The sequence below is a fragment of the Drosophila elegans genome, unplaced genomic scaffold, assembly GCF_018152505.1.
Source record: "Drosophila elegans isolate 14027-0461.03 unplaced genomic scaffold, ASM1815250v1 contig_476, whole genome shotgun sequence".
Lineage (NCBI taxonomy): Eukaryota > Metazoa > Arthropoda > Insecta > Diptera > Drosophilidae > Drosophila > Drosophila elegans.
Window position 1 is genome coordinate 15250413 of NW_024545863.1, and position 21963 is coordinate 15272375.

The window sequence follows — 21963 nt, forward strand, 5'->3', positions numbered from 1 at the left end:
CGAGATATATTTTCTAACCACACCGCAATCATAAATCAGCACTAAAGTTTGTTGCTCTCCATTGGCGACACCATCGATGGAATTCTACCCGTGATGTACACACGGCGTATGCTTTATTTTTCACAAGAACTGGCAGCGAGAGTATCCAGTTTCTGGGCACTTTTCTTGTCGACCAAGGAAACAAACCTATTTCTCAGGCTGTCAAAACAAAGTCAAGCGGTAATTGACACATGTTGACTTGGGGCGGTTCCCTTGTCGGTTGTTAGTGATTTTCCTCCCACTTGGGACATACGTATGTATGCATATTGAGTCATGTCTGTAGTTTGGTCTGCACTTATTCCGGTTCAATTTATTGACGAAGCTGAACCACCCAAAAAGGACTTTATTAGAGCAATCTGATGCTGTGAGTTATCTGTTTTTTTTTTGCTCACCATTTGTAGAGTAAGGAGTATTAGAAAATGGTTAAGAGGTTTATTGATTCCAACAGAATTATTAAAAAAAATGTCCCATCGAAATATGGCTATTGTGTTTAAGTGCCAAGTAACCCCGCTTAAGTATGCTACAAAAATATGCACATAATCAGAATTGTTGCAACTGACTGCACAAAACTTTCCGTAATGTTTTCCAAATTTGTAATGGGCATCTAAAGTTCGGAATGCTCGAACACAGCGCGTTTAATAGTACTTTCCATATTCTAACTGTAGGGAAAAAAAATTTGACTAAAAGCCTGTTTAATGCATGAATGTATTTGCTAAAAATTTCATCATATTGCCCTGTGTTTTTAGAGTAATCCCCCTGTCTTCTCGCACTCTCTATAAAAACTCTAGAACAACAAATGCGCATAAATTTATCATAATAAACATGCATAAATCGCCGTGACTACAAACAGGGTATGCGCCGAAAATGTGCAGAAATATGCTTAGGGCGGCGTAATGGGTGGATGCGCTGGGGGCGGGGCTAAAAGTAGGCTATAAACTAAACGAAACAAGATCGTAAAAAAAGCTAAACATGGAAATGCATATGCGGGTAAGTGTGTGCGTGCCCAGGGCAGAAATGAGGTACATAGTTCCATGTTTTGGGGGGTGGGGGTGTTCTGGGTGTCCATAAAGAGGAGGGCGGGAGGTTAGAATTCGCCTGAATGGGCAGTCATAATCACATGGGGTCGAAAGAAGCAGATAGAGCGGCAGAGATAAACATTTCCAGACATTAGCAAACACAAAATACAGCAGGCAAACACATACTATCGCAATCACAATAGGTCATTTGAACAGTCCTTGAAGTGGCCTTTGTTGGGGAAGTGTGTGGGTGTTTTTGAGAGTGTGTGTGGGCGTGGTGTGAACCGTGTCCTCTGCCATCGTTTACAGGTCATTCATCATGGCACCACAACGCTCTACGTTTATTTTGAAGAAAACTGAAATGAACTAGAAACAAACATCCAAACACCAAACTTAGTACATCAGTTAAACAAAACAAGAAAAATTACAATAAAGTTAGCACAACGGAAATAGCAATGTGCTGAACATTCTGTGATTTATTAGGTGCCAACACTTAGGAAATTTGAGCAACGTACTTAGACCTTAAATTCAATTTAATTTTGGTGCAATTGTGATGTAAAGTCCCGAATACTTAATTAAGTATTGTATTGAAATAGGTAATGCATGCAAGTCCTTCAAATAAAGATGAAACAGTATTTTTATAATAAAGTAACATAAAGTAGGCTTTATATATATTATCGGTTTTTAGAGAAATTATATTCTTGGCCATCCATAATTCATGATTTAAATGTTATGATTTTTGAAATGAATATTGTATATTTTTGAAGGAATATTAAACGAAATTCATATTAATAAATGAAACGTAATGCAATGGTACGATAGAGTTGCCATAAATATATTTCCTGCAACATGTTGCCAATGGAGTAATGTTGCAGTGGTTCTCTCAACAGGTTGTGCGTGTTGACTTGCCCGTGGCAGCGACGTCGGCAGAAGGACCTGCAGACTTTGGTTTTTCCTCCACAGCCACAGCCACATTCACAGAAAACGCTCAGTCGGCGGCGGCACTTGCAGTGCTAAAGAACGCGCTCAGCAAGGATAGCGGTATATTCGAGCGGCATTTTGAACCGAGTGTCCTGCCAAATAACGGTGGCTTTGTTGTGTGTGAGTGCGCTCATCGCATCTGTGCGTGTGTTGTGTTTGCTTTACGCCTGCCAAAAGCACAATAACCAATATTCGCAAACAAAAAAAAAATGGTCTCAAAATCCCTAAAGTAAACAAAAGTGGAATGCAAACAAAATGTGTGGAAATGTGATTTAAAAATAATAATTTAAATGCTCGTTAAGTCATTATAAGTCGCTCCATTTTAAATATTCAGCTTATGCTCTTTTAATAGTAAATGAAATGAAATGGTTTCTGAATAATTAAAAAGTGACTATATAAAGCTTCTATTAATAGTGTTAAGCTGATTACGGTTTGTGTGGCTAAAATGTTAATTGTACTTAAAACAAATGACGGCTGTTAATGCAGTGAAACATTGTTTAGTTATTAATTAAAATAATTAATTAAATAATTAAAATCCGGATACAAAAAATACATAAAAATATAATACCTCTTTAATAAATACACCTCGGTTTGAATTATAAAACTAAATTAAATTGTGTAACAGCGCATTAAATTACAAATTGTATACTTGTAGCGTTAAGAACTTTTCAAATAAAATAAAATAAATTGAATTAAACTAAATAAATTATATAAAAACAAAATTAAATAAAGAAATGATTTTCGCCAGCTTTGGTGCTAAATTAATTTAAATAAAAATCAAAAAAAGTGTTTCAGTCAAATGACGCCATCTGGCCACATGCAGTCTTAAGTGCAAATTGTCATTGACCAAGACTTTAAAAACGGAATACATGTGGCTGGTTGTTGACTGAAAATAAAAGGAAATATCCCTCGAAAGAGCCCCACAAAAGAGGATCAAGACTAAAGAGGAAGTGGCACAAGTAAAAGCTTGGCTATTACGGAGAATTTTTCTCTGAAAAATCTGTCAGCCGAATGGTTTCTATGGTTCCGCTTCATTAAATGGTGCAAGAGTGCAGCGTGATCATTAAGCAACATACCGCCCACCCTGACAACAGACTGGAAAATGTCGGAAATTGTGGACACCGAGCTGCTGGTCAACTGCACCATCCTCGCCGTCCGGCGCTTCGAGCTGAACAGCATTGTGAACACCACTCTGCTGGGCAGTCTTAACCGAACTGAGGTGGTCAGCCTCCTGTCGAGCATCATCGAGAACCGGGATAATCTCCAGAGCATCAACGAGGCCAAGTGAGTATATTCTTAATTACAGGCAACTCGAGTTCTCTGTAGACTTAGACTTGTTTGCCCGGAATCCCTCCTCTAGCTTCCTACCCAAAGTTATGCAAAATAAACAGTAGGGTTTGGATCCATTAGCGGAACCCGCGAACTTGCCGCTGATGAGGGCCAACAGATTATTCGCGGCTGGCTCCTAAATTGAATAAAGTTTGCCTGGCTTGGCAGCTGATAAACGTGTTTGCCGTTTCGTTAGGTCGCTATACTGGAATAAAAAAAAAACTACCAGTAAAATGCCATCTAATTTATAGCTAATTAAAGTTTACAGAAATAGCAAATATGCTATTTTTTATTATCAATTAAAACTAACCTACAATTTTAAAATGGTATAAAATTTATTTTTTTATATTTCTTTAAGAAATTTAAAATAATAATATATTATACATTTTTCTTCATACTTTTAGTGGCCCGAACTAATATTATTTAGCTAATCTTTTTAGATTATCAACTTGAATTTACATAAGTGAAATATTTCTGAGTGTGCTTTTCTCTAAAATTTTTAAGACCCTTACTTGTCGCTTTAGAGCGGGTAAATTTGTTTACGTTTAATCAAATTTTTTTTTTTAGGTAAACATATTGGCTTAGGTCACGCAGGCCTATAAAATGCTTAAAGGGGTGTTTTCACACTTTTCTTTTACTGGACCTTATTGTTATTTATTAATTACGTCCATGCGCTGAACGACTGTGAACTTTAAATTTATAAAAATGTCATTATTACATGCAACAACGTGATTAAAATGACATATTTGTAAAGCAGTGCGACAAAAAATACTGCAAACAACAAACTAGATTGCATTTTTATATAATCAATCAAAAACTTAATTAAATGGATTTAAAGGCTAGTTTTATTGCTGATTTTATATATTATTGTTATTTATTTTAAAGTATTGTGCACATATATGGATTCTCGTTTTGTTTTTAACTGCCGTTAAGGGCAGTCAACGTGTTGAAAGCATTATTGAAACCTGACCGCAATCGTTTTACAGTTTTTGGCGCAATTAAAGGCCTTTGTTACACCAGATAGATCTAACATTGATTAATAGCAATACATTTCATCTTCATTGTTTAGTTTACCAATCATTACAAGTGCTCCATTAAACGAGCTTAATTAGTCAAAGGCCAAACAACCAAACAACTAGACCAGTAATAATTAACAGAATGAATTGGTCTTCAAGGCGCTCAAAGGATCTGATAAAGCCACATATAACGCGTTATTAATATGTTTTAATCATCGTAATTACTCTCCGCTTTTCAAGAACTTACAACGTTTGAGCTATTAATAATCAAATTTCCGCAATAACCGCAAAGTTAAATTAACGAGCTGGCTGTAAATACGACTATTGCGTAATAATTCAAAAGTTTACAGCTTGGCAAAAATAATACAAACAGAAGGAAGAGGCCAATCGGTCGGAAAGCCAGCCAGAGGATAAAAATTGACTTGACATTGCCTTAATTTGATCAATCTATCAATTTTAGTCTTGTCTGCGCCTGGTTAATTAAACCCTCAAATTGGAATTGTTTCTGAACCTCATTCCATGGGCTTTTGTTTGTTCGGATGTCCTTCAATTGTTTTTCGATGGAAAATTTCGAGAGGAGATAATGTTGTTTACGCTTTTTATTCTCTTTGTGTAACCGCTTGTACTTAAATTTTAACTTTTTTTGCAAATAAGCTTTTGAAAGGAGTTAAGCAATTAATTAAAAATAGATAAAATGAGATTCAAGATGTCGATTCGTTGGGTTATAACTATAATCACAATTCACATACCTGAAACCCATTCAAATTGATAGCTTGAAACTTTTAATTTAATAAATGGGTAAAAAAGAACAAAAATATAAAAGTTAGTTTAAAAAAGTCCCCAACAATAAAAAAATAAAAACAACCGATGGAGAAACTTGAAATTCAACCTAAAGCGCTCTTTGTTTCCCTTTCTTATTTTAAACATTTAAATTAAAGTCATTAATGATGCTCTTTCTGTGAAAAATAAAAACTGCCATGTAATTATTCCCTTTCATTTTACGTAGAATAAGTGTTCTAGTGCCACAATAAGCTAAAAGGACTCTTTTCAAACTCATACACACACAATTTTACTAATTGTTTCCTCCCCAACATCACTCTTTAGGTGACAAACTACAAAAAGGGGCAAAAGCGAAAAAAATAATTAAATTCCGACAAATGCAAAGCTCTCGGCTGCCCAACCCGAACTAAATCCTTGAAAAACTTTGACACCAACAAAGCGGCGTTGCAATTGTTGTTCAATGTTCTATATTTGGGTCCTAAGCCTCGAGATTTAATGCTCTTTGTGAATGCCAGCCAAAGAGAAAGTGAAAAGATGCACAGAAAGAAAGTAAGGTCATGTTTAACTTAATTACCTTAACTGATTGTTACTAGTCAGAAATTCTTTCACCAGAGTTCACATATTACCTTTTTTAAATCGTTCAATAATTTTTTCGAAATACTTAAAAATTTTAATTTATTTTCTAACTTTGATATCTAAACAAACTACTTCTGCTACCTTAAGACAATATTTGCTTAGCCAATTGAGTAAAACCTATGGTTAACTAAACAAAAAATTATAGATCCAAATGAATTGTTTTGTTGTATTTTCACTATGTCTTCAATTAATTCTTGCTAAAAATATAATATCGTTTTTTTTGTTTAGCATCCAATTATATTTTAACTCATTCAACTTTAAACTTCCGTCATTGTGTTTAAATGCTATAAGATCTGCTTTTGTTACCTAATTGACGAATTACTAAAGAAAACTAAACTTTTTCACTATGTATGACCCTTGTTTGACCAAGGGCTGTTGAGCAGGTGAATTGCCTGTCGCTTGTCTCGAGTTAAGCTCATTATGTTTGCTTCAATCAAGGGAAATGCCTCGGACATTTCCCATGGATTATTGATGGAAAGAACTTGACAGTGTCACGCGTATGGGATTTGTGGACACTCTTGAGTGACTACGTGGCGTAGTCGCAATGCCTGGGTTTATTGCAAGCCGATACAATCGTTTGCTCCAGTCGATTTAAAGAGACCATATCCTTTTGAATTTGATGTTTATGGTGTTTCGTACGCTTATTGATTTTGATATTTGGCCAATGATAACAGCACAGCACAACAAAGGACACACCGACATTAGGCCATGTCCTGCCTGTTGTTGCTGCAGTTGGTGTCCATCGGGGCTTTGCCATTTTTATGGCCAGACTCAAATCCAATCAGAACGGATGGTTCTCATAAAAACAAGATGCGCTTATCGACATTGGAAATCATCGAATTTGCAATGCCCTTACAAAAAGTTTGTTGAGGATAAGATGATAATATTGCATAATAGTTGGCACAATTAAAATTTTGTATTTCTAAACTTAATTCTAAAATTAAAATCTATAATCTATAATCTATATATAATATTTTATTTTAAGTTTAAGGTTACATTGTTTAAAGTTGAGAAACCAAAGTTTTTTTAAAGATATTTTTGTTCATGCGTAAATTATTTTGGACCATACTTTTCGTGCTTTTGGAAGGGTTAATCCAAACCATTTACAAAACTTTTTTTTAAGGGTGTACTTTATCTAGCAAATGTTCAAAATGGCCATGGTAGCCGGCCAAAAAAGCTAAGTAACTCCTTTGAGACGCCACCAACTGTAACATTCCGGTTCAAAGTCGAAAGAAATTGTTTGGATTAGGTCCGGAAAGAAGGCATAAGGAAGCCGAAAGGACAACTCCTGCGTGACGCAGTTAGGAACAGTTTGTTTATGTCTATTCATCGATGGCTAAGCCCCAGCTCAGTATAAAGTGCTCAGGAGCCTGGGATGGATGAGCTGAAATAATGCCGGCCATTTCAAAAGGGGACTGGCCGAGAAGGGCACAAGTTGTTGTACAAGTTGAGTAATTTGCATATGACAAATTTTTCAATTAACTTTTTCTCGCCAAACATAAAACAAGTCCCCAGTGTGTGAGGAGGAATTTGCAGCCAGGTTTTCGGGCGACGGGCAACTATATATATATAACAGCAAGGCCGCCAATGATACAGATATTCGGACAGAGGCATGAATATTTAATGGCCACTCCATGGCAAACAACATGGAAAGTTTCATTTACGCATTGTCCTGCCACCATCGTCATCAACACTCTCGAATGCTCTGTCAAGTGCATGTGTGCAGGATGCGGCAATGGCAAGGATTCCAGGGCCCAAGGACAGGGGGATTTTGGGGGTACCGTGACCACCTCCGTTCATAAATTCTGAAATTGAAAATGGCCTCATTTGCGGAGCGTGTCGAAGTGCCGTCGAGTGCCTGCCCTACTGCATTGTTTTTGCCCTGTCTACGATGATGATTCTGGTGGGAGGATGGTAGAGGTTGGTGTTTGTGACAGCTACCATTTGTCAGGCATCGATGAACTTTAGACCTAACTTATCTGCTGGTTGTGTCACCGCTCACATGAGCCAAGCCGGCACTGTAAGAAAATAAGTCAAATATTTGGGAGAGCTTAATAAATTATTCCTGAAATATAGCCTTTCTGTAACTGAAATAGACAGACTTAAAAATGTTTAAGCTTTAAAGAATTTAATATTTTAAAGCGGTTAAAACTTTTGCAAGCTGTTGCCACTGACAAACTTACAAATTACATATTATTTGTGGGCAAGAGTGAATTGAGTTATATTTGTTTTACACGCTGCTTGTTTTTATGCACATTGTGGACAACAGTTTTATTTGTGATTATTTCGATCACTTCGTTGAGTTTTTTCCATCGAAAATTAAGCAATTTTTTTTTTTAAACTGGTTAAAGAATTAAAGTGCGTTAATCCCAAATTGTTTTCATAGTTCTCTGTTAGCCATGGAGTAAAAATAAGTCGAGACAGGTTTAGAAATATGCATCTAGAAAGATGTATCTAGAAGAAATCCAATTACAGAGCACTTAGATCCCCCTCAATTTCACTTCGTTGCCCGAGTAAATTAGTATTTCAGCGACTTTATGCTGAGAGCCTTTAAGTTACGTGACACTTGCAGCTCCGTAACTTTTGCGACTTTGGCAACTGGCGTTGGCAGCACAAGTTACCGCCTGAACTATAAACACTGCGGCCCAACTTGCAACCTGCGTGCCGCATGCTCAAAGTGCTCCTTGCACAGCCACAGGCACAGAACCGAGGATTGAGGACCTGGCTCTACCTTGGGCTCGACCTCTTACTTGTGCAGTGACTGGTAAAGGAACCCAAAGGTACCGGTGAACCAGGCAACCGGAGAATCGAAGAAGGTAGAAATAAAGTAGCCGCAATACCGCCAATTTGGGTTGCACCGCTGGTTCGTCATGCATAAAATATTCAGTGGCATATAATAAAGCGCGAGTTGCGAATGCGAAACATGTGTACTGAAGCAGCTCCGGGCAAAATAGAGCGCAATTTGCCAGTACACCGAGGGGGGCTAAAGGGGTAACCGGGCCCCCGGGGGGACTTAAACGGGGGGTCGACGACTATTAACTAAGTTAATGTACGAAGCTCACCTTCTCGAGTGCGACGATAAACTCTTCGGCCTGTCGCCTAATGACTGGCAATTTGCTTGCACCACCATTGGACAGGAAATTGCCGAAGGTTGAACTATAATCGATGGTAATTTCTTAAATGTTTCTAATTAGCGGGGACAACTCAATTCATAATTCACTTTATTTGGCTCGAAGTAAAACAAAAGTAATCTGTTTTGAGACTTTAGTTGAATGTCGTTAAGTCATTTATTAAATGCAATTCAAAATAACCAATGTATATAGATTTGCATGGCTTTATTCATGCCAAATGTAATGATTCAAATAATTGCTCATTGATTTAAAATAATTACAACCCCTTTGGGGTCATAATTTAAACATAAGGACAAATCGTTTAAGTGGAAAATTGTATGTCGGCAAAATGGAATGTGTGCACTTACATATAGAAAAATTAAACAACCATGAAATCCATTCAATCAGTATGAAATCACAGTTGCAAAAAATGTATTCCAATCATTTTGATTCTTGTGCTTCCGTCGGAAAGCCACCCGAAGTTCCTTTACTTTAACGAATCAAAGCAGCTGACACTTTTGGGACTTTTGCGAAAAAAAAACCAATTCTCTTGCGTGCCAAATGCGCTGCACAATTTTATAGAAATTTACGGAATTCTCTTTTTCCCCAGAAAATGTCACAGGGCCAAAAATATTACGGAAGGAAAGCCATGCCAAATTCCGGCAGTTATTACAGCCAAAAATTTTTTGGGGGAAAACGTCCGAGGCTCCCCACTGTCATTGGTTGAAGTTCTTGTAAACGCCACACAAATTATAAGTACTATACTACGTAAAAATGGTCGAACACTTCCCAACGGAAGTAATTAGTTCACTTTTTATGCCGAAACACTTCCGTCCGTGAATGATGATTATTATAATAACAGGAACAAACTGAAGTTTAGCACGGATTTATAATGGCATCAAACTTAATTAGGCAACAAAAGCGAGGAGCAAAAAAGGAAAAATACAAATTACGTTAATCAACTTAAATTTGCTTAAATTAGGCTGAAAACGTACACCACCCCAAGGCAGTACTTGGCTTCCCTTCTTTGTTCTCCGTTGGCCAGGATCCTTTAAAGTCAACTGCAATCGCACGAGGCCATAAATCTGCTGGCAAGTTTCTTGCCAACGTTTGTTATAAGCCAAAAGTTCTTCAGACAACAGCAATTATCATAATAGAAAAACGGCCAAAGTTGGGAAGCTCAAAAGGTAGGCAACGTTTAAAAGGTGGGTGAATTGTTTGTTAACTTTAAAGAAATTTGGAAAAATATGCAAATGCATATGAAAAATATTCGGAAATACTTTCGGCATTTGGCGTGCATTGAGCCAATTAAAATGCGTGAATAAATTTCCGTCAATGAAATGAAAATGCTAATTACAGTCCATTTAAATTCGTGCATATTAATAATAACTGATATGGCAATGGCAGTCAAATTAGCACATATTTTACGTAAACCTATTTAGGCCCGCTTATCAAAAACATGGTTTATATTTGGGCATTACATGGCATATGCCTAATACTGATTATAAACCATTGTTAGTCAGCGCTAATGTCTATGTAATTAATGAGGTTCTTGTTTGTTTCTGCACAGCGCTAAATGTCTAATTAAATCGATAAACCAATCGCAAATAAATAAATGGGATGTAATGTGATATATATCGAGCCGTCAGCAAAACACAGAAACGAATTGTTGCTAAATGTAAGCGCATTTATGGGCAGTAGCTTGGCTGGAAATGTGATATGCCTATAATTATAGGGGCACACTCTAAAATGTTTGATATACACAGTGTGTAATAACCCCTTGAAAAAAAAAACAAATAAGCTGATTTTAATATTTATATTTAAACTATATATTAATTTGATTTATCAGAACTAATATATTCTGTGGCTTTGGCGTGAAGAATAAATATCATTCTAACAATTTCTTTATTATTATTTTCAAGTAAATGCGATCTGCAAAAAAACTCTCTCCGTGGTTAAATAAAACTGTGTTGGTTTTTCTTCAAATCAGAAACATATGCATAACTCAATTGGTTAAAACAATTAAAAAGTTTACCGACAAGAATTTTGTTTCTATTTTATTGATATGAACTCAGAGTTATGTGGCAACATGGTAAATTGCAACAAACCAATATTTCATTTGTCAACACTCCAAAGTGAAATGTGTAAAACAAGAAGCCTGAATACATGCAACAATTTCAATTTATAATAATTTAATCCTATCGGTCTTGTGGGGATTTAATTGCGACCACAGAACCCAATTAATTTCAATGTAATGTGGATTGTCGGCTAGTCGAAAATTTTGTGACCCAAACAATACCAATCAATCAGGGCATCAATCATGCTTACAGATACATAAAAGGAAAGTGGGAAATTTGATGCCTGAGAGGCAACTGGCAATCGGAATGAAAATGGATGAATGTGAACAATTCGTTTATTGAATTTTCATTGGAATTGTGTCTGCTGCATTTTGAACAGGCCGTCGCAAATAGAAAACCAGACGATATTGATATTGCTCATACGCCCTGTGGCACTCAGACCAAAGAGAACCGACTGACAATGGGAATCGGGAGCAGTCAGCGGATTAGTTCATGGCAATCACCGAACAACGTTCCTCTAATTAATGGTATTTACCATTCATGCAACCACAAGCTAATCAAAAGGAAGCCCACCAACTAGGTTCCAAAGACAATGACAGCGTTCGTAATAATTAGTGACATGTTCATTCGCATCCAGAAGCATAATGGCTGAAACGATAATCGGCTCCCCAGTTTCACAGAACAAGCATTCCGATCCTCCTTACCGTTTTCGCTGGCCAACGGATGTCATTCGAATGCGATTACCGCAGGATTTCTGCTAGTTCTCCTGCTGCTTCAATGTCGAAAAGGACACTTCTTTTGTGGCAAGTTTCCTTTAAGGACTTTTCGCCCAGCAGCTTGTGCTTCATTGATTCCCTATTGTTATTGCTTCGGCATAGACAGACGCACACGCAGCTCTGAAAAGGTTTGTCAAATCGCAAACTTTCAGCCATTCTGTGATTGAATTTGCCAAATATTGTTTGCCCTGAAGGGTGGCCGAAAAAAAGTTGGCTTAAAGTCAGTTATTCTACAAAGAGATTCTCTCTGTGAAATATGCGTTTAATTTAAGTGTTTGTGTGGCAAAGCCGAAGAGTCTTAGTGTTTAAATAACCTTTTAACCAGTTTTATGACTGCTATACATTTGTATAAATTGTTTCGAGCATTGCTCTGCAAAAAAAAGTTATCTAAACATTTAGAAATGTATGCGTTTCAGCTTGCCTGCCTTGGAATCATGCGTAAGATATGTTTCTTGAATAATATTGGATGTTAGACATTTTATAGAGTTTATTAAAAAAATATTGGAAAGGTGAAATACATATTTAAAATACTTTACGTTCCTTACATTTGTTTCCTCTAAATTTGTTTTCACCAGCCGCTCCTTACTTACTTACATACAATTAAGAACATTTTGCAATAAACATTGTGTCTGTTCTGGATTCGCCCACAGAGACTTTCTAACCGAGTGCCTGTTTCCATCGCCGACACGACCGTACGAGTTGCCATGGGAGCAGAAAACGATTTGGGCCATCATTTTCGGCCTGATGATGTTTGTGGCCATTGCCGGCAATGGTATTGTACTCTGGATTGTAACAGGTAAGCTTCGTCGATGGTCGATGGTCGATGCCGGCAAGCCGCTTTAAACTGTGAGAACATCACGTATAGACCACATTGGCTGTAGACAGCAAACTCCATCTCCCTAATATGTAACGATTTTTGTCTTGGCCATCACGTCCATTCCATTTTCTCGTCCTTCTCCGTGTTTTCCCCTAATTTTGTGCTTTCTTTTCGCCATCTGCCTCCGCAGGACATCGCAGCATGCGAACGGTCACAAATTACTTCCTGCTGAACCTGAGCATCGCCGACCTGCTGATGTCGTCGCTGAACTGCGTCTTCAACTTTATATTCATGCTGAATTCGGATTGGCCATTCGGTTCGATTTATTGCACAATCAACAATTTCGTGGCCAACGTCACGGTCTCCACCTCGGTCTTCACGCTCGTGGCCATCAGTTTCGATAGGTGAGTTTCCTCTCACACTCCCACTACCCACCACCCACTACCCACTCCCCGAAATTCCTTCGGCGTCATCTAATCTGTGCGTCGGCACATCCGCTTCCTGCCATCCTGCAGATACATCGCAATTGTGCATCCGCTGAAGCGCCGCACGTCGCGTCGGAAGGTGCGCATCATCCTGGTCCTGATCTGGGCACTCAGCTGTGTGCTGTCGGCGCCCTGTCTGCTCTACTCCAGCATCATGACCAAACAGTAAGTGGGCAAGTGCCGCAGAAGTTGAGCGGGTAGTCTTACTCTTTGTTGTGCTTCAAAACAGAGGCACAGTATGAAGAAAAAACCTAGAAGTTGAAAATTATTAAATATTTCTTGTAGGTTTGAACCAGGAATATCTTTAAATTTTGTATTTTTTTTTTACACCCAAAAATAACTAAAAGTTTTGTTTCAATAAGTGTGTCTTGAATATAAACTACAGACATCATATATAGATCAATGCTAAATAATATTTTTTAGTTTCATTTTTATACCGAAGATTTTAAGACTGTAGTCTTACCCCTTATTTTTTAACCAGTTTATAATTATTTTGAAACTTTAGTGGTAAAAATTTAATACTCATCTTGTTGAGAAATTATTTCATACCCAAAAGCTTTAAAATAATGTCCCAATATTTTAATACTTTTTATCTAAAACAAATAGGCAAGGGTTAATAATAATAATAACTTATAAACATTAAAGATAGATTTAAAGAGTATTAAACTCTATTCCGTCCCTTTTCTATTAACTAACATCACTGGTTTACAAAATTAAATCGACAAAGTAGTCCAAATATGACATTCAAAAACATTATGTTGCCATTTTTGTAAGGCGTAATTTAGGTTTGTATTTTATTCTATTCTGTTATTATTTCGGTTTTCGATAGCTTCTTTTATTAGAAATAAAACGTTCTTTTCTACAGGTTAATACATTACATTAATATTAATAATAGAGTTCGACCTTTGTTGCTAAAATTTCGCCTGTATAAATGGCACCTATAAACCAAAGTTATATTTATCTTGAGGATGGAACCTTAACATTAGCCAAAAAGATATAAATCTTAACAATCCGCCGGTAAATCTATGGCTTCTCTAGAGTATTTCAAGCTTCGGTGCAGCAATCTAGCAGTTCCCTTTGTTTCTGTTTAATCCTAACGTGAAACACAAGATGCCAAGCATAAACAAGTTTGTAAGCCGGACTCCCTGTGGAGTGGTAGTGGAGCATCTCCCGCGGCTTCTGTATCGATTTGAGAGGCCAAACAAATATAAAATGAAATTCCTTCCACCTTCCCAAAAATACTTCCATATTTTTGCATGTTTCCTTTTTGTTTTTGTCGGCCATTTTCGGTGTTGATATAAGCATCCACATCCATCTAAATCACATCGTCACCTCTGCTCCCACGGCTTCATGTGAATTTTACGCAAATTCGTTACATTGGGACGGTGTATTTCTGGCGTCCTGGACCGGGCGGGTGTCCTGTTTAATAGAATTGAAGCATTTTTTATTTAGACGCTCGGCAGGCAAAGCCCTAGTCGGGATAAAAGGTTTCCCAGGGTAACAGACTTCGGGTATAATAAAGATGGCAAGTTCATATATCAAATTGTGATAAAGAATGGCCAGGGCGGAGCAAAACGATGGCAAATTCTGACAAGGACATTTAGAAGGGAGTGTAAGTGGGGATATATGGTCGAGTGGGTGAGCTACGAGGAAAAGTATAAATTGGATGAATATTTTCGAAGAACCCCCGAAGGAAATAGAAATCTGCAACAATATAAAATTTACCAGGAAAGCACAGATTGGCCCAGGGATATCTTATACAAAAAGGGGTTTTCATCTAGGTAGGTATGCTTAATCCAAGATTTTATAACACACTCTATTACAGTGTTTTATTGAGTATGAGTAGGAGCTTTGGCTTAAGCCGATAAAATAAAATAGGATAAAACCTAGAAATTTGTATTTAAGCGTTTACCTTTCCGAATTTGTTATTTTTCTTTATTCAAATGTTTCTTAAATTATGAAAGACTTCAACTTTCTGTACCGTTCTGCATAAAGTTGTTTAATTACTTGGCAAATTTGTTCAAAATAAAGTTGTTGGCGAGCGTGTCAAACCAAGTTATGCGAGGCTTAAAGCTTATTTCTGACCAAATAGCTCAATAACAACAATCCATTTCGGAATGAATCAATCAATTCTGGCGCGAAATACATCCCTTGTTCGTCCCAGGGTTCGCCCATCGACATCGTTGGTCAAATTATGACCTGTCTACCAGTTTTCGTGTTATTAATGGACGGAAAAATGGCGGTAAGCAGACAGGTTCGGGTTTGTGGGAACCGGGGACAACAGCCCTTTTAAGTGCTCGGCAACGCTGAGTTATGAAATACTTCATAATTTGGCAAATTAAGTTTTCAATTTGATGATAAAAGGTAACTTCCTTTCTGCCACTTCCTTAGTATGTACCTGCTGAGGCGTGAAACTTGACAGCTTTTTATGTTCGCGGAAACTCTGGGGCGTAATTAAATGTTGAAATTTTGATTTATACGTTTCCTGAACTTAAATATGAGCACTTTAATGGGCAGATATTAACCTATTGAAATTGACCTTTTGCAGCTATTATAATGGAAAGTCGCGGACAGTTTGTTTCATGATGTGGCCTGATGGAAGATATCCCACTTCGATGGCGGATTATGCGTAAGTTTATGGGACCCTTTAGTAGTGAACAAATGTTTTTAAAATAGTTAACTAAAACAAAGATGTTTAGTGATGAGTTTTATACTTTTTAAAGCCAATATACTGACTGTAATATTTACTTTAAGACACTCAGTTTCATTTTATCGTCCGTATAAGGTTGGTTTTTAAATAGAAAATTTCAAATATTTTCTCAGCTTAAAAGCTACCATTAGGACTAGAAAACATAGATAGGTTTTTTTAGTTTTAAATATATTTTTAGCTTATCAAAAAATCTAAAAGTAGGTATTTAAAACTTAAAAATTATAAAAGTTTTCTCACTTTAAAGGTCTTTTAGTGTTGTTTCTTACACACAAATGGGAAAACTTAGTAATGAATTCACAATTGAACTCAATACATTGTTTACCCCCCTCATTAGGTACAACCTGATCATCCTGGTACTGACCTACGGCATTCCCATGATAGTGATGCTCATCTGCTACTCCCTGATGGGCCGCGTCCTTTGGGGCAGTCGATCGATCGGCGAGAACACGGATCGCCAGATGGAGTCGATGAAGTCGAAGCGGAAGGTGGTTCGCATGTTCATCGCCATCGTGTCCATCTTCGCCATATGTTGGCTGCCGTACCACCTGTTCTTCATCTACGCCTACCACAACAACCAGGTGGCATCCACGAAGTACGTGCAGCACATGTACCTCGGATTCTACTGGCTGGCCATGTCCAATGCCATGGTCAATCCGCTCATCTACTACTGGATGAACAAGAGGTAAGTGGAGTGACAACTCCAATATATATATATATATATTATCTACTGTTTGCTTCCAGGTTCCGGATGTACTTCCAGCGCATCATCTGCTGCTGCTGCGTGGGCCTCACCCGCCACAGATTCGACTCGCCGAAGAGCCGGCTGACCAACAAGAACAGCTCGCACCGGCATACAAGAGGTGGGTACACCGTCGCCCACTCGCTCCCCAACTCCTCTCCCCCGACCACCCAGACCACCCAGAACACCCAGACCATCCAGACCATCCTGGCCGACAAGGCCCAGCCCCAGACCCAGTTGCTTTTGTCTCACCACAAACCACTACCCACGCAACATTCCGCAGCGGAGAACAAAAGCCAGTGGAAGCGGAGCACCATGGAGACCCAGATCCAGCAGGCGCCGCTCACCAACTCTGGTCGGGATCCGCGGACGCCGCAGCCACTGAAGGTGGTGGACGGAGCCAGTCGCGTGGGCGTCGAGTGCATCATGGAGCGGCCGGCGGACGGGAACAGCTCGCCGCTTTGTCTCTCCATCAACAACAGTGTTGGCGAACGGCAGCGAGTGAAAATTAAATACATCTCCTGCGACGAGGACAATAATCCCGTGGAGCACAGTCCCAAACATCTGTGATGTTGGCCCGTTTCGTCCTGCCACTCGAACGGATTGTGAATTCTGGCTCTGGCCCTTCGTTTCGCTGCGGGGGAAATGCAATTTGCCATTGCTTGCTCTATCCTGTACATACACCCACACTCACTACTAAAAAACGAAGAAACATGCATGCAAAGCAGGGTGGGTCGATATTGGGCACTGAAAAAATCTATTATATTATTCAATATGCTCAATCGCATTGAATTTAAATTAAGTATCATTTGAGAAATGCATTAAAAAATGTAAGGTCAACTGCGATTTGATTGTTATCTTCATAATCGTTTTTACAAAATTAATTGCTTACTATTTTTCAACCTAATTTTTGGGTTTTAGTTTTCATTGCTAATTTTATCCAAATATTATTTTCTTTATTTGTCTTTATAGACGTTTTAATTAAATTAAGTTAGCTAATTTTGTTTTAAACTAATTTTTGTGCAAATATTTTTTTTCTCCTCATTTATTCTTTTGACCCACCCTACTGCAAAGTCGAATTTCCGGTTGTCAAAAGAAAATACTTCAGCAAGAAGTAAGAACTTACCAATAAATTGAATTTGTATGTATATACGATATATAGAGAAATCTATCGACACTTTAACCATCGAAGAGCTGTAAGTTTTAACTGTTGTAAACATCTAGGCTAAGCCAAGTCTTTAAATACAGTCGGTGTATATCCGATAAATATATCTGCGTATATATTTGTGCTATTCGTTTGAGTAATTCAATTAAACGAATCATGGAATTTCTCTTTCTAAGCTGTTTAAAGCTCACTTTATTAATAGAAGAACAATTCATGTTATTGGTTTTGGTTTGTGTCTATGACATCTGTAAATAAATGTGGAAAATCTTTTGTGAAATTGCAAAATCAAAATGTAATTGATTTGAATAAAGCTAACCAGGCGACACTTCATCTGGCACTTTTGCCTTACAGTAGTGGTAAGTAATCAAAAACCTTGTAATTGGAAGCAGCAGCTGTATTTATGACCTCAAGGTATTTAAATTTACCTCAAGGGCTTAGTCAAATATTTAAACTGAAAATTAACATTAATTTGGGATTAATTTGCTTGAACAAATACTAATTCGCCTGCGAAAATGTGCTGGTAATATGATTAGAAGAGTCCTAAAAGGGAATTTAGATTCCATTATGCTCGCAGTCGCATTATTTATGCAAAGCTGAGAGTCCGATTCCATTCAACCAATGGTTGGTTCGCCATGCACGAATTCATACTAATGTGGGTGTACTTATTACTTAGCCTCGCCAAATTCTGGGTGGCGATGGGTGAGAGGTCCTTTAATGCAAATTCGCCAAAAAAGCGAATCCTTTCAAAAGCTCTCAAATCATATCAATATCTCTTTCACTTCTTCAGCTCCTTTTCAATAGTTCAATTTTAAAGGATTTCGTTTTGAAGCAAACAGACGGCAGCTTCAAAAAGAGCAGATACTCGCATAATGGTAAACGATTACTGAATGTAATTGAATGAAATGCAAGGCGAAACCGTAACCGAAACAGAAAACGGAACCTAACCCCATCAAAATCCACTTGGGAATCATTTAACTATCAAATTGAATCACAAACAGTTTCAGTGCAGCACATTCGCGTATTTTCCATATGAAACGGGCTTGTGGCCGAAACCCAAACCAAAACCACCAACTAGAATCCAAACCAGACCCAAAACCGAAGTACAAAGCGCTACATTTTTATTGCCTGGTCTGGCAGTTGGAGAACAAGTGGCGCTAATGCGTTAAATTGCTTGTTGCACAGAACTCACAACGAAATCGATGGACGGCGAGTGGCCCACAAGGCGTTTTTTTTATTTGAGGTAATAGGATTTGATGGGTTCGAAACGCTTCAGCTCCATTCGTAGAATAACAATTTGCATAATAAGTTGATGTTTGTTACGCAGTTGCCCCACTTGTCAGTCTCCTTTCCCATTGTCATGGCAGCCGCAAAAAGCCTTTAAGGTATGAAAAGGCAAACCAAAAGTCAGCTGAAAAGATTCTGTTACCATCTATGGTACATATGTTGGATTGTAGTATACTACACACATTGTACAGACGAATCGTCGTTACCACGGCAACAGACTGAGGTTAATGCTGGGGTCACACCGCAAATTGCCAGAGCAAGTAAGAGTGGTCTGGCGGCAAATTAGGTCTCTCGATTGGTAAGTATTATATCGAATTAAATGGCTTCTCAATTTTCATACATGTTTCACTCAAAGAGCCTAGTAGTTATTGCCTTAATAAAGAGCTGGCCAAAAGGTAAAAGGTCAATTGCATTACTGAAATTAAAGCGGAATCCAGCAAATTTAACTGACACTGTCATTGCCAGTGCTACTGCCATGTTTCTGTCCGACCATCCGCTACTTATTCCTCTTGCTCCGCTGTATTGGTATTTTATTTATTTATTTTTGGAATACAAAATGTTTACCTGCGAATTGCGACGGTGAAAACGATATGGAAAAACAAGTATCAGGCTGCAAAAGAGAAAGTTCATTTTCAGAATTGTGTTTGTATTCTCTTAAACGATTATATAATCAATAATATTAAACAATTGCGGTTGAACTAAGTTGGATAAAATGCTCTTCTCCCACGTTCAGGATTGGTTTGAAAGGAAAATAGTCATTTTTTTGAATATAGATAAAATCGTTATAGAAATCGTTATATATATATATCTAGTGATGAATATTAGAAACAATGTTTTACCTATATTGCCAGTTCGGCCAGCTCACAATTAAACTACATTGGTAAATATTTTGTACTCAATTTAAATACTCAAAATATTCAAATTTCTATAAATTTTTCATTTGACTATTTTCGGAATTGATTTTAATATCTAAAAATGTAATTTAAATTGAAACCATATTTAGATAAATAAAAAAATAAATGTATTTAAATAAAATAGGGACTATTTTAAATATAATATTTTCGACTTTAATTAAAGTTTTTAATATTAAATCATGCAATTTAATACGCATAGTATTAAAAATTATGACTTTCAGTGTAAGTCAATCGCTTGTAACGTCTAACTTTTTTGAACTAACACTCGTACTTCATTCAAGGCAGTGTGGGGTTATCTATCAATCTACATTTGATCGTCAACACACTTGGCTGTACACACTAGTCTCGTCCGGACGCCAACATCAGAAATTTTAACAGACACAAAAAAACCACAATTGCTGAAGCATAAAATTCGAAAATGATTGGAATCGGGGGCACTTTCAAGGCTTTGGCGGCAATATCAGGACTGCTGTTCATGGGCTATTGCGTGTACTTTGACAAAAAGCGTCGCAGCGATCCGGAGTTCAAGAGGAAGTTGCACGAGCGCCGCAATCAGCGGAACTTTGCATCCTTGAAAGCCTCAGCAGCGGGTAATATGAGCGAGAAGGACATTGAGATGTACTTCATGACCCAGATCCACAAGGGCGAGGGCCTGATCACCAACGGCGACATCGAGGGCGGAGTGGACCACCTGATCAATGCGATCCTCGTTTGCAGCCAGCCGGGAAAATTGCTGCAGGTGCTGCAGAACACGCTGCCCATGGAGATCTTTACCATGATGCTGATCAAAATGCACGCCTACGAGTCGGCAGAGCGCAGTTCCTCCGTCATCATGGACGAGGAGGGAGGAGCAGGAATCGACGCCCTCGAATAGGTTACTTTGTGCTCCAAAAATTAAGGCTCGAGCAATTGGAAAACTTTTCTGTGAAGTCTGAGTGGCAGAGTGTAGCGGAGTACATTCCTTGGTTCACATATCTCGGGCAAATACATACAACGTATACTGGTATCTGGTCTTGTTCGTTGCCACGGCCAACTTGGCCATCATTTTTGGGGAAACTTTGCAGCCACCAGCCAAGTTGGCAAATTAATGACTTCGATTATAATGTCAAGCGTAAAATTTTCCTTTGCCATGTTATCCACATTTCGATCGTTGATTGGTGGGATGAGGAATTGCTTAGCCAGGCTAAGCAATTTTAAAGCAGCAGTCAAGGTTTTTGCTTTCCGAGTTTGGTTTCCATGTCAATAATAACAGAATTTTTAACAAGAAAATAAGTATGTCGGAAACGACAATTTTTAGATGTGTGGGCACAGCTTAGGAATTGTTTTTGAGCCCAATTGTGATTACTTGATTACCCTGTGACCTTTCTTTGCTTTTTTGGTCGAGTCATCAAATCTCAATTTACTCGCCCATTCTGGCTTCAACAATCACTCAGCAAAACAATTAAATTCCCAGCACGGATTTTATCCGATGGTCGAGATTAGCATGACAATTGAGTTCTACCACTATCTATCTGCATTTCTGATGTCTATCGGTAAGGGTTGACTGCTCACTGTTCACCTACAAAATGTCCGACGTTGTATTTCCGGTTATGTGGCATTTGCGCTTGCATGGTTGTGTGTATTTGTGTGCGTGTTTAAATTGTGATTGTGTTGGCCAACAATGGCAGGCAAATAAACTGTCCTTCTGGGAATGTCCTCCGTTGTCCTGCGGCTTTCGTGCATAATTTGCAGAAACACACACACTCGGCACATCTGACCCGTTCACAGGAATATGTCATCCGGATGCGTTTGATTGATGGTCTTGTGGCATCGTCGATTGGCCAAACGACGGAGAATGACCACCGCCAACTTGGCTCGCTTTAGGCTGTCGTGTTGGCCATTAGAGACATCTTGTTTGGAGAACTTCACCCCAGGGAAATCTCGGAGGCAAAGTTCAACAAGGGAACACCAACGCGTTCATTTATAAGCATATTCATTTAAACCTTATATTTTCTTTAAATTTTAGGGGTTTTTAGTTTAGTTTTAATTTATAATACTTTACAGGCACATTGTATTGAATATCTCTGAACAGGTTTTGTTTTAAGCAAA

The 21963-nt window shown here is 38.1% G+C and overlaps 2 protein-coding genes across 3 annotated transcripts; both read left to right on the forward strand.

Annotated features, from left to right (window-relative positions):
* The first annotated feature begins 2751 nt into the window (after positions 1-2751).
* LOC108135955 (tachykinin-like peptides receptor 86C) lies at positions 2752-17916 on the forward strand. 2 transcript variants are annotated; one of them, XM_017256918.2, is made up of 8 exons: positions 2752-3320; positions 12412-12557; positions 12769-12982; positions 13094-13228; positions 15612-15692; positions 16108-16455; positions 16515-16633; positions 16796-17915. In XM_017256918.2, the coding sequence occupies exons 1-8, from the start codon at positions 3139-3141 to the stop codon at positions 17080-17082; spliced, it is 1512 nt and encodes a 503-aa protein (XP_017112407.1). In that variant the 5' UTR covers positions 2752-3138; the 3' UTR covers positions 17083-17915. The 2 variants fall into 2 exon arrangements, with proteins under 2 accessions (XP_017112407.1, XP_017112398.1); XM_017256909.2 differs by having other exon boundaries at positions 16515-17916.
* A 2258-nt stretch (positions 17917-20174) lies between these two features.
* Positions 20175-20881, forward strand: LOC108150176 (mitochondrial import receptor subunit TOM20 homolog B). The gene has a single exon (XM_017278153.2). The coding sequence runs from the start codon at positions 20294-20296 to the stop codon at positions 20747-20749; it is 456 nt and encodes a 151-aa protein (XP_017133642.1). The 5' UTR covers positions 20175-20293; the 3' UTR covers positions 20750-20881.
* Positions 20882-21963: the final 1082 nt, after the last annotated feature.